At 44.5% G+C, this 13,820-nt stretch overlaps 1 protein-coding gene across 1 annotated transcript in view; it reads right to left on the bottom strand.

Annotated features, from left to right (window-relative positions):
* Window positions 1-5,798, bottom strand: part of ST8SIA1 (ST8 alpha-N-acetyl-neuraminide alpha-2,8-sialyltransferase 1) — a 133,913-nt gene extending 128,115 nt beyond the window's left edge. Inside the window, exon 1 of the mRNA XM_005526989.3 lies at window positions 5,557-5,798. Coding sequence (XP_005527046.3) covers window positions 5,557-5,798 — 242 coding nt within the window. The remainder of the gene's footprint in view (window positions 1-5,556) is intronic.
* Between the last annotated feature and the right edge of the window lie 8,022 nt (window positions 5,799-13,820).

Here is a 13,820-nt window from a genome sequence, read left to right as displayed (position 1 = left end):
TGTTAAAATGATAGTGCATTAGGAGCAATTTCCTTGCATTTTGAGAACCCCATGCAGCATACAGAAAAAGATTAAGGTATATCCAGGGATTTAAAATTTAAGTACTTTTTGGTGCTCAGAAAACTGGAACAGAAAACTGCAGTCCAAACAGCTTCCTCATTTCAGTGAGGTTCATCCACACTGGGGAAAGACAAATTTTAAAGGGTGAAAGACAATTCATTTTCCATGCATTTACCTACTAGGAACTAGCCTCAAAAATAGGAATTTTCATATATGTCATTGAATACATGTCAAATGGGACCAACACTCTTGGCTGCTCTGAAGATGAAAATTACAACTAGAGGAATAAATCACTCATTACTACATTGTATGGATTATTCAGTGCCCATTCCACCCACTATGCAGCAAAGAAAGGGAAAACATAAATGGAAAAATACGTACATCCAGCAGAGTCTGGGTATGTACATACCAGATTTTTGGGGCCCCAGCTGGGTAACCTAAATTCCAACAAAGTTTCTGTTCCTCCTGATCCCCAGTGCCTGGCTGTGGGCCTTCAGCTGCTTCCAGCTAACAGGAAAAGAGCCTCAAGGAGCTGGCTACATCTTCCCATATATACTGGCAGACCAGGGTTTTTACAAATCCAAAGGAAAGCAGCGATCCAACACTTTGCGGGATACTAGGGACCTCAACAGTCTGTTTCATCGGGATTGCAAATCAAAGCCTGTAAGAAAATGCTGCTTAGGGTCAAGGAAGGAGAAAAGCAGGAGCTAGAACTGATGAATTTAAATCCATTCCTATCTTGCCAGTACAATTCTCATCTGCAAAGACAGTGTGAGCTAACTCAGATAACTATTTCTCATTCTTTTCATGTTATTCAGGTATCTACCTTGAAGATATGGAGCCAAGACTCTCTACAGCTTGCTTTCTTCATCACAGCCTCCAAATAATAGCATGCAGTAAGAACATTTCTTTCACCTTTAACCCGCTCTTCAAAATTGTACCTTTTCACCAAAACAACTCATCTCAGCTGGAAACCACAAATTACAAATACTCCATTTATCACCAATGAAGCAAATACAACAGCAACAACAACAAAATCAACTTGATGAAAACACAGCCAGGCAGTAGCAACACCTACTCTTGACAGAAAAATGAACTGGATTTGGCTCAACATGTGGGTATATCCATTATGGATAACTAATATCCATTAGTTTCAGGGCAGGGCTTCTCAGGCCATAGAAGCAGAACTAACCTAATCCTGCATCTCCCCTAATCCAGCTACTCCTAACTCTGTCCTTCATATGCATCTAGTGAAAGCAGGAATAATTCTGTATCTGATGAAACTGTTTAAGAAGGGCCAAACTCTTATATAAAGTCAGCCTGAGCAACATAAATTTAATCTCAGATTTGCCTTGAGATAGCCCAATGAGGATCCCAACACTCATGTAATTTGCAGTGCTGACATAAAAGGAGAAGGAAAAGAAAGCCATCTGAACTAAGGAAAACCTTGCTGACTCGGCAACAGAATCTGTCATACCCAGCTGGGGAAGCGACCTGGAATTCTAGTTCTGTGTTAGTGCAGTCCAAAATGAACAGTGATGTGCACAAGGGGATGCTCCTCATGTGATTGCACTCCAGGTAGAGACAGGAACACCCAGCAGAGAGCAGCTGACAAGACAAGTTACAGTGGGAAAAGCCCCTCTGGCACACTGGGAACAGAGCAGTATTTTTCAAGGCACACAAAGCCAACAGTAGGAGAGGATCCACAGTCTGTTCACATTCACACTGCAAACACCAGAGCCTGAATATTGTCTGCAATTCAGCCACTGGCCCTGCTGTGTGATTTCAGGGCAGTGGCTTCTCTGCTCTGTCCATGGAAAATGGACAAGAGGATAAATCTGTGGAAAAGAGTGGAGAAGCCACCAGCCAAGGTGAGCACAGCCAGTTTGGCCATGACACAGGGGACATCACTAAAAAGAGAAGCTGTAGCAGATGCTCTGGACCACAGTCAGGTCATGGACAGGGAGTTCACAGGGCACATCTGCCACCAGTTTAATCAAGTCACTCCCAGAATAATCCCTGGTGACCTTCCAGCATCACACAAAACTGAAGCCGCAGAAGCAAGAACACAAGCTAAATCTCAAAGGAAGCCTTTCTGTTGTCTTGCAGGGACTGTCCCATCTCTTTCTGAAGAACCTTAAAGACACTAATCACCATCCAAGCTGTTCAGTGGGACTCCTGACAGTCCAAAACCCACTGCCCCCCCACAAGCACACTCACTCCCTAGAGGCACACCCTCTAACAAACAAATGAGAAGTGTCATATAAACACACAGTGCTTGGGATTTGTGGTTGTTTGGAGCTTGTAAGGCAGATAAAAAGATCCAGTTCTGCCTTTAATGAATTGCAGTATTTTAAATAAATCCTAAAGGTATTACTGTCTGTAATTTACTTTAGCAAATAACAGACAACAAGAAGAAACATTTTTGCCTAAATAATCTCAGGAGCACTAGGCCCTAAAATACTCCCTAAGGAATCTGTAGAAACAGTTAGGGCTCAATAACATTAACCACCTCAGAGGATGACAAGCCATTATATTGTAGGCAAATTAGACACATTAGCTATTAGTGGCTGTAATGATGGTCTTACTTGTATTTTGACCACTTTGCAGTTCAAAATTGAATTTTACCATCTGACTGACAGAATAGTCAGCATTTGTCTGACAGGAGGTGCTTTCACAGGATAACTACCCTGAAGCTCTAGTATCTTGAAATTTAAAGGTATCTATGGCTAATTTTACAGGTATTTATATTTGAAAACCAGTTCTGGAAATTCATTCAAACACAAAACCCCCATTGAATCCTTCCAGAAGAACCAGGTCAGCCTGGGTTCTTGCATAAGCAAGGGTTTGCAGGGCTCAGATCTTTCCATAAGGTTTTTGGCTGTTCAGAGAGGAGAAGGAAGCAGCAGTGGAGATTGAGGAGCTACCAGCACTTAGTTGCCAGGGTTCAACTCAAACTACCCCAGATTACCCAGATGGTTTTGTTGAACTTGCTAAGTCACTTAGTCACTTAGTCACTTGATCCAGGTACAGAAGGCAAAGGGGGAATAGTCTTTCTGAGGTTTGAAAAGTGTGATTTCATCAAGTTAACTACCCAACATCTACTTCAGCAACAGCAGTCCTGTGAGTTTATAGGAGGAGAACGTTCCAAACCTATCAGGTGTTTGATCTGTGTAGCAAGAACCTGGCTATACAATATCACAAATGTTACTGTATTACACAAAGCAGTACTATGAATATTTGTGTATGGATTTTTAGCCCAGATTAACTCCAATTTCTGCTCCAAACTGAGTGAAATCAAAATTGTTTGTTAAGTAGAATGTGTCAGGAGGGTTAGGGAGAACAGCAATTAACACTGTTCTTAAATAATATTTTATTAATAATACATTAAAGAGCACAATCTTAGACTGTTATGGAAAGCCATATTACCTCAAAGTTCACATGCAGGAAATTTCTGTGAAGCTCTATCCCTCCTTTCCCATTCAGAGACTGACATTCTCTGTGGAATTTTCCAGCAGAAAGTTAAATCTGGAGGTTTTACAGCTGGCTTGCTTAGGGACAGCAGGACCAGAGCAAAGAGTTTCTGTTAACCTCAAATATACAGCAGCTTGCCTGACATGGGCTTCAACTTCAAAATCTTCTGTTGTGAAGTAAATTTAAGCAGCAAAAATACAGTTCTACTTCACGACTTTTGGATTAATACAGTTTTACTATACACACTACATATCTCCAGCATACAATTTCTCTTAAAAGCTGCTTTTAAAGCAGATTGATTTAAAGCTCATTGTATTTAGTGCTGCACCAACTCATCAAGAGACTCAGACAAGAAACAACAGCTCCTTTTATTGCATGAGACTCTCTTCAGTACCATCTCTGAGATAATCACTGTGCTTAGTGAGTAGAAAAACTTATGGGCAAGTGGAATAGCTGATAAGCCATACAGAAGTTTTGTTACTAAACCATGTGGTAGAAATGGTCTAAAACTGTTTTGTAAACTGAAACTGCAGCAGCACTACCAACCTTCAAACATTTGCTTTACTAACGTAACAACTAATAGACCAAACTCTTTCCTACATAACCTATGGGGTACTTTTTAAAAAAAAACTGGATTCATCTCCCTCCAAAAATGGGGGTCTTTGGTGCACAGGATCAAGATTAATTAATATTCGAGGCCAACACAGCTTCTACTGTTAGTTAAGTGTTTTAGGAGAGGGATTCTGTATCTCTACCTTATTGCTAGTTCTGTATTAAAGGGAAGACTTCTTCCAGGCCTGCTTAATGAGACAGTATTAACACATATCTGCTTATAACCCATCATTGCTCAGATTTCCTGCAGGCTTTGGGGGCTAACAGACAAATGTGAAGTTTCTGTTATCCCAGCAGACAAGATATTAAGCCACCACATCAGCTCCAGTTCATGACAAAGGCAAATAGATTCAGAAAACACTGAAGAACTTAAAATAAAACTGTATGTCACTTAAAAACAAAAGAAAATTTTTTAAAAGGGAAAATAAGTCCCTTGAATTTTGGATCTGATTCATTTTACTAAAGAGGGTTTTTCCGGAGGCAGTTTGATTACCACACACTCTGATCTTTAATTTGCTGCTTGGAGGACAGGGAGAAAAAAAACAGCTTCCCTCCAGTAAAGGGAGGGAAATCTGCCTCTCTTCCAATTGCCTGTATTTTACCCAAACATGTGAGAAATTTTTGAGGAAATGCAAATCGCCACTGCACACGCTTTCAAAGCAGAGTGATTAAAAAAAAATCCTCCCCACCGCAGGGACGCGGTCGGTTCTCCACCGCTCTCAGCTGCGGTAGCTCGGTTGCAACATTCCTCCTCTCCTGTGCAGCTGGGCAAGGTGAAATGGGCCCCAAGGATTATCGCCATTTCCCAGCCACGTCAAAATCAAAAAAGGTGCCTTTACACGTGGCTTCTATAATAAACCACATAGAGTCAAGGAGCGGAGCTTCCCAAGTGCTGCTCGGAGCGGGCGTGCTGACACGAATGCACATCCACGCAAACCTTCCCCTGCGCATCCTGGGGAGCTCCACAAGCCGGGCTTTCTCCTGGCAGCAAGCTGGCAGTCCCCAGCACCGAGGGAAGCCGGGCTAGCGGCTCTGGGCTTTGTTAGCAGCCACAGGGGCTGCCAGTGCCACTGATATCCGGGAAGCGAGAAGCATCCCATTGTGCAGGCGAGCGCCGTAATCTTCGGAAACCTCATCCCCCTTTGCAAAGGTGTACCTGCGAAGACGAGCCTCCATCCCCCGCGCCGAGCCCCTTCTCCTCGCCGCAGCGAACGGAGCCACCCCGAAAAAAGTTTTGCTGGGCAGAAGGGGCCCTGCCTGCCTCCCGCCCGCTGTGAAAAAACAAAGGGTCGAGGAAGAAAGAATAAAGTTTGGGGCTCGGCGGGGTAGGAAGGATGCCCGGGTGGGTTCTGGGCCGCGGATTCGCGCGGCCGCCCGTCCCCGCTGCCCTTGGGCTGCGCACGGCGGTACCTGAACAGGGCGACCGCAGTCTGGTTCCTCCTCCACGCCTTGCCCTGCTGCAGCAGCACCCCCTGAACGATTTCCTTCTCGTCGGGCAGCCGGTACACGGGGAACACGTAGAGCCAGCACAGGACGAAGACGCCCAGGGCGCTGGCGCCCACGGGCAGGCGGGTACGCGGCCACTTCCACGCCAGCCCCGCCATCCTCCTGCTCCCGCAGCGCCGCCGCGGCACCGGGCCGCGCTCCGACATCAGGCCCGCGCCATGCGGCGCCCACGGGCGGGGGGGCCGGCCCGGCTCAGCTCAGCTCAGCCCCGCCGCCGCCCGCTGCCATCGCCGCCGGGGGGAGCGGGGTTGCTGCTGCCGCTGCGCCGCGGCTCCCTCCTCTCTCGGCGGCGGTGGCGGCTACCGCCCTTCCTCACAGTCATTTGGTCCCTCGCGTTCCCCGCCAGATGATGCTCCGCCGCTCCCCGCCCTCCCTCCGCCTCCTGCCGAGGCCCTCGCTTGCAGCCTCGCTGAGGACCGACCCGGTAAATTTCCAACCCACCCCGGCCGCGGGGTGCTCCGGCCTCGCTTCCTGGCCCGCGGCCGCCGCGGGAGGGAGAGAGCGGAGCCCTCGCTGCTGCGGAGCTCGGCTCCGGCGCCACGCCCGCTCCCGCCTCACCGCGGGCACCGAGCACAGCGCAGCGCACGGCTGAAGAGAGGGAGGGAGATCCCGCTCCGGGTGTCGCCTCCGGCACCCACCCTCCCTCTCTTTCTCCTTCTCTCCCGCCGCCTGGCTCTCTTCCCCGGCAGAGGCCGCACCGGTCTCCAACTCGCCCCAGCGGGACCGACCCCTTGCCGATGGTGTCGGCGACACCGACCCGCTCCGTCCCATCCTCCCTCCGCGGGCCGCCCCGAACGCTCCGGATCTCCCCGGCTTCGAGCCAAGAGTCCCGGAGCCGGGATCACCGCGTCCGCCCAGTAAAAGGGTATCCCTCACAAAGTACATCCTACAAAAAGTACACAGAAAAATCTGTGGGCTAAGATCATTCTGGGAGAATGTAGCAAACCGGGGGCACGGCAAACCCAAAACCAGAGCGTGCCCCTGCCTGCAGCAGCGATGCCGAAGCTCTTACAAGGAGCAGCACTTGCTCTCTTCAGCCTCGAGATTGAGGGGACACCTCGCAGCCGTTCTGCAGCAGCTTCCTTGTGAGGGGAAGCAGAGGGGCAAACACTGATCCGATCTCTGTGGTGACTCCTGAAAAGACCTAAGGGAATGACATGTAGCTGTGTCAGGGGACGCTTGGGTTGGATATTAGGAAAGGGTTCTTCACCCCGATGGCGGTGGACACTGTAACAGGCTCCCCAGGGAAGTGCTTAGGTATCAGGTGTCAACCATGACAAAGTTCAAGAAGCATTTGGACAACACTCTCAGGCACACGGTGGATTCTTGGGATTGTCCTGTGCAGGAGCAGGAGTTGGATTTTGATGATCCTTTTGGGTTTCTTCCACTTCGGGATATTCTATTATTTTCTGTGCCCACTAGTGTGGTTGGATCTTTGCAGAGAACATAGTAAGGGTTACACCCCCGGTTGGAGTGTGAGTGGTTGATGGGTGTTCCAGCCCTCTGGGACTGTTGCTGCAGTGCTCAGAGTGAGGGAGAGGTGGTAGAGAAACCACCCACAAACCAAGGAGCAGCAGCGCGAACCTTGCACACCTACGGCAGTGCCCAGCTCAGGCTTCCCACTGGGAATTCATCTGTGCACTAGGATGAGGGTGCCACATGCACAGCCCTCAGCCCTCCTAAATCACCAGTGTCATCATTTCATGCCAACAGAGTGACTCCAGCAGTAGAAAGCACCTCTCTGTGATAACCAGGTAGGCTGAAACGTGGGAGACAACGTTCAGCTCCTCTCAGTATCTCTGTGGCAGATCCTAGTTTCAGAACCCAGTCTCTAGTCCCTGGCATAAAAGGCAGATTCAGCCCAGGCTGATACCATCCATTTGTGTTCATTATCTCCAGACACACCTTCCAGACCCACTTAACCTTAGAGTTTCGTATGAGTTGGCAGCCAGCTGCTTTCCAGACTAAAAGCACATGGAGACTTGGCTGGTTTGGGGCAGCTTTCAGGGCTGAGTAGTGATTAAGGGAATTACGGGATAATTGGGTGAAGGAAGGAGATCAGGAAGAAAGTTTGATACAGTTAGTTTAGTATCTCCTGGCCCTAAGGCAGCAATAAAATAACCATAAATACTAGCTGGGTGTTTCAACAGTGCTTTCAGCTAGAGATCCCAACATAGTTAGTTTTCAGTGAAAAAATAAACCTGGAAATCTCAATGTATTTTCAGTGCTTGAGAGAAGGAATAACATTCTCATTCACAATGTGTTGCTATCTAGAAATATACACTGACAAATGGAACATTTACTTTGTCAAATGAACATAAAAATGCCAGGAACATGTAATTGCATAAAAAATATAATTTTCAGTCATATTTGATATGCTAGAGTTGTCTGGAGTGTTACAGCTGTTTTCCCGGGACAAAAATGGGGAAAGAAACTGAGCAAGGCATTTTGGTTAACCTCTAGAAAAAAAAATATTTGGAGCCGGATAAATATTTTTGTTTTGGTGAGGAAGCTATTTACCAACAGCAGAATAAACCAGAATCTGTTCAGCCACATCTATTAAAAAGAAACAGAACCATTCAGTCTCTGGAGACAAATTCAAAACATAGCTAGAGCCATTAAAAATAAAATAAAAAAAAAAGGTGATTGAAAAAAGGATGTACAGAACTGTATCCCAAATCAGATCCTGACTCTTTGCTCACCTTTGGGTGAGAAGAGAGACAAACTAGAGGCTCTGTATTGCTTTGGAAATGAGAAAGTGGAAAAGAACAAGAGAAAGTAGGAATTACTTATTCTTTCAATATTGAAAGCAAACTGCTTTCAATGAATTAAGTTAAAGTACACTCAATATACACAAGATTTTGAGATATCTTTTATTTGTGATCCTGTGATATATTCCTTAGCATTTCCTCCCTTGTTTTCCAAATCTACTTCAGCTTGAAGCCCCCAGGCTGTTCATTGATTTCATAGCAATCCATTGTCTGTTTGGCACCATGGCAGTAACTCCATCACCTTATCCTGCCTGCCACCCTCAAGGAGCCACATGGATCAAGACAGATATGAGGTGGAGCTTCATGTTGTCACTGACTTGCCACAGGGAACTGAAAATGCATGGCTCTGCTCTTGCACAGGTGGGAATTACAGACACACCAGGACAAGCTCAAAGCCAAGCGTGTTTCTCTGGAGTCAAATGCTTCTGTGCAGCATTATCAGTTGCTATCCTTTTCCTCTGCCAGTGAGCCCTGAAGAACAGCACATCCCTACTTTCTACTGGGAATAACAGCTGCAGTTGGAGAATAAACATGAGGTAAGAATAAATTGCCAAAAATGAATCTTGCTTACAAGCAAATAGCCTGAAGTACTTCAGTGACACTTAGCAATTTTTGAGATGTAGAGATGTCATGATCAGCAATCCATATCTTTAAATCCAAGTACAAAATTGATATTCAGGCATAATTTTACTCTGTTGAATTCCATTTTAGTGAGAATTGATGGTGATGATTTACCTCCATTACTTAGTTCCAAGTAAGATCTCAGCCTGAAGGACCGGGTATCCTGGGCAGGATCTGTCCACTACAGCAAAAAAAACCCCAACAATTGTTCCTGAGAGGTGCCTTTAAAAAGCAGCACAGAGAAAAGCAACGAGTGACAGCATGGAATAAAATGCCTTTTAAACTCTCAGGTGAGACAATGTGACTATTCATAGAGCAGAAGGAAAACGTCATGCTGTGATTTTCCTGGTTCCCCTCCAAAATGCACCAGAAGGATCCCCTATGTTCCTTGTTGCATTCCCCCGCTGCCCCTGTGGATGGAGCTGATTCTTTGCTCAGCAAACACCTTTCCCCAGGAATAGAATCCAGATTTTCTTCTTTCCCTTGCTCCCAGCTCAAAACACTTGCAAGGATTAAAACTACATCCTTCAAAATATCCAGCTTTTGCCTCCTTTCATTTGAAGTATCGTGTACTCCTACAGGCATCCCCTTGTACCTCGTCTTTGCACTCTTTCAGCTCTCTCACTTCCAAAATAACAGGGAATTTCCCTCCACTTCAGCATCCCACACACTTTCTGTTCTGCAGAATTTATCAGAGGAGTTGCACTGGAATCAGTTTTCAGGGTATGGCATCCTTTTAGTTGATGAAAATGTTACCATGCAATATACCGGCAAATCCATTACCTTCCCAATGCACTCAGTTGCCACTTGACCAAAATTCCTTGCTCTGTGCTGTGCCCTCTGTTCTGCAAGTATTTAACACTACATTAGTAGAGTCTATATGAAAATTTTATTTCATTTTTCAAGGGAAAATGAAGCTGAAATAAAAGTAAGCATTCTGTGTGGAACACCAGCACTAATTCCCCACTGCCATAAATAACCGATGCTCCTTTGATACATTTTTTTTGACCCAATGTACAGCACAAAAATATTCAAAAATCACCCCCTGTCTGAACTATTATTGTAGATCAGCTTTTGTGTGGTGTTGATTTACCAAATATTGATATTAATCTAGTATCAATCTGTTGACTGAAAAAAGACCTTATAACAATTTAAAGTTAGAAAGTGTATGTTTTATTGGCACTGGGCAATTGCGTGGGGTAGTCCCCTAAGGTGCACTGCAAACTCACAAAAGATTCCAGTGTCTATTTATTTACAAGCCTTGAATACACAAAATACTAATATATATTCATAATGCTAACACCTCCCATTCCCTGCTTCATATTAAAATACATGGTAATGAGTTTAAAAGGCCATTACACCTGCATGATCAGTTCCCTGAATTGGGGGGTGATCATTTTTAGTGAGGAGTGATCGTAAAAGATGAAGGAAAACCACTCTTCCTCACTCTGACCTTTCTACTTTTACAATGGTTGACATTACAAATGACATTACCATTTCCTCCCTTTGTGACTTTTAAATAAGTTTCTAGCTATGAGGTCTGTGTTCTTCCTGGGCCTATTTATCAGTTCCTCCGTTTCTCATTATAAGCAGAGCTAAACAAACATGCAATGACAAGTAATTTGTTATCTAAATCTGGGATTCATTATCTCAAATCCTGCTTCTATCCTAATCATTAACTCTAATCAGTTCCAGCAGTCTATCTCTAGCTGGAAGCTTTAATTTTTCTAAAATTCTTAATTCTTTTAAAATTTATGACTCATTCCCCAGTTCTTCTTTAAGATTAGTAAATTCTTTTATTCAGTATACAGATTATTCCTCATATATCCAGGCCATAAACTGGTATCTCTCAAGATCAAGCCATACACCTTTGATAGTGATGCTAAAGTTGCCACTCATCATAGCATTCTCCAATTCAAAACAGTTATTACAATAGACAAAATCAAACTTATGCCTACTAAAATGAGTAATAGGGTGGATCAAGGCATTAAGTGTACCACTTGCCATTGGTGACCACCTGAAAAGCACATCCCACCAATGATGAGACAAAGATTCCTCAAATCATTTAAAAACCCTTTTGATGGTTTCTGTCTCATGATGTACTGTGATCAAAGTCTTTTTTCCCTGCATCTTTAATTTCTTTTAAAATTTCTCTTAATTCATGATGTTTCAATAACTGGGCGACTAAGGTCAGATTCACCCCTATAGGTACAGGCAATATTTTCTGCACAGTAATTAAGTTTGCCTTTATGTGCTGATGTGATATTACAGGTGCTTGATAGGACAAGTTGCATCCTTCAATTTTGACAAAATTACAAATGCACAAATTAAATTGTGTTTCATTCACAATCATGTTGTCTATCATTACGATCGGGCATGCTGTCCTGAGACAAACACAAACTTGTCCTGTATACACAAGTGAGGTTGTCTGGTTGACTGAATGCATTTCAAAGTAACAAATGCTTTGGTCCAAATAAATATCCTTATTGCCTTCTAAATTTCCTTCGCATATGTATCCCAATTGTTTCTTCATAGAACAGGGTTCTAGTTTAATAGTTTGCCATTTTCCTTCAATTTCCCATGCCCACATTCTGTGTTCAGATGGATACAATAAGGTCCCCTCATGATTTACTCCTAAAGCAACTACTGGATGTATCAGGCTCACTGCTGCATTGTGTATGGTTAAAACAAAGGCTGTCGCCATACTTGCCACAGGTCATAGGTGAAACTGACTAAAACCCACCAACACTAAAGCTCTCTTTCCATATCAGAGACATTAACCCCAGCACAATTTCGCAAATCTCAGCAGGGAATGTTCCTTCTTCACCCTCCGTAGTGACTGAGGCAGCCACTGACTGCATCCACAGCTCTGCTCAAGTACACCCAAGAGCCAAAAAATGTTTTCACTAGCTGTACTTAACTCATTAACCATCACATCATGATCTCCCTCTTCTGTGCTTTCCCATTCTGGTAATATTTTGGATAATTTCCAGTGATTGTTACCCAATGCCGACAAGGTTTCTGTAATATAACCAAATCACTCCTGATTGTGGTAATTTGTTCATTAACACTTCTGATTCCATCATATTCAGGACTCCCAATCCTGTTACTAATAACCCAGTAAAATCTCTCTTTTTCCTAAAATTAGAGGGCATATGTTTTTGAAGCCAAGTGGTCCAATCCATAAAAGAAGTTCTGAGAAATGGAGTGCATTCTGGACGAATGGCAGAGGCATTTACCTGCATTCCCATTTCAACTCATTTCAGAGACCATTCCAGATTAATCAATAGCCTCTGAATCCCTGTTTTCTCATCAGCATATGGCCCAGTTTTAGTGATGGTGGGAGTCATAAACTCTTCCTCTTTTTCTGAAATCATTGGGACCTGGGTCATCACAGCCTTTCTTGATGCTCACATCCCCACACATTTTTCCTTTCCCACATACTCACATTTGTAACCCTTAACATAGTGCTCAAAGCCCTACAAGAGTAGGGATCATAAGCTTTCCCTTGGCATCTGTATATCCCAATTTCACTATATATGTGTGATGTTGCTTTAACTCCTGTTATAGCTGTAGCAGTGATTACAGAAGTCATGATCTTCCACATCATGCCTACTTGATTGCCCATGATAACTCTAAGTTCATTATTCACCCTTCCAGGTAAGTTTCAGTCCCTCGTCACCCGGCGTGATTCTCCAAACTCCTTCAGGAGCCTTCTTCACTCAGGAGTGACAGATCCAAGCCTTCTGTTCTTTAATCTAGATTGCAGTGAAGGTAATGAGGAGCACATGGAATGGTCCTTCCCGCTGCGGTTCCAGAGTCTTCTCTGCAAAAGATTTAACATATACATTATCCCCAGGTTGTACATCATGTACTGGCCCATCTAACTCCCTGTTTTGAGCCCCAGCCACATATTTTTCAATTTCTCTGAGTTGTTTATTCAGGGCCGCCATATATCTGTGTATGGTTTCGTCCCCTACCTGAATGGGTGTTGTTCCCTCTTGGACTGCATATGGCCTCCCATACAGTATTTCAATAGGGCTTAATTTCTCTTTTGCCCTTGGTTTTGTCCGAATTTGCACTAATGCCAGTGGGAGAGCCTGGGGCCAAGGCAAATTTGCTTCTTGTCCCAATCTTATAATTTGTTGTTTGATCAAATGGCTCATCTTTTCCACCTGGCCACTTGACTGAGGATGATATGGAGTATGCAATTCCCAGTCTATACCCAGGTGCTGGCTAATTTGCTGCACAATTTTGGAAATAAAGTGTGGCCCTCTGTCTGAAGATATGGTGGCTGGGACCCCAAAGCACAATATTATTTCTTGTAGCAGTGCTTTGGTTACCTCTTGTGCCTTACCTGTCCTGGTAGGGAAGGCTTCTGGCCATCCTGATCTGATATCGATACCCCTCCCTTTCCTGGGTAATTCTGTAAAATCAATTTGCCATTGCGGCTCAGGTCCACAACCTTTCCCAATTTGTCCAACTTTAGGCTTTTGAGTATTTTTAGGATTAGTTGGGGGACATAGATCACACTGGCAAGTTGCTTGCATTACTGTGCCCTGCAATTTTCTGGCCATGATCCTATCTTTCAGATGATCATACAGGGCATCTGTTCCCCAATATTTTTTTTCTCATGTTCTTCCTTCACTAATGACCACAATAAGTAAGAGGGTACCACAAGTTTCCCTTCTCCTGTTGTAGCTCACCCCTCCTGAATATAACTTCTATTCTCCATTTTAATAAGTGTCCTGGGGTGACTTTATGATGTTTGTATCC

The sequence above is a fragment of the Pseudopodoces humilis genome, chromosome 5 (genome assembly GCF_049639895.1).
Source record: "Pseudopodoces humilis isolate 2021_Gansu_Grassland_sample_001 chromosome 5, ASM4963989v1, whole genome shotgun sequence".
Classification (NCBI taxonomy): domain Eukaryota; kingdom Metazoa; phylum Chordata; class Aves; order Passeriformes; family Paridae; genus Pseudopodoces; species Pseudopodoces humilis.
Note: the sequence above shows the minus strand (reverse complement) of the source record. Positions and strands in the feature narration are given on the sequence as shown.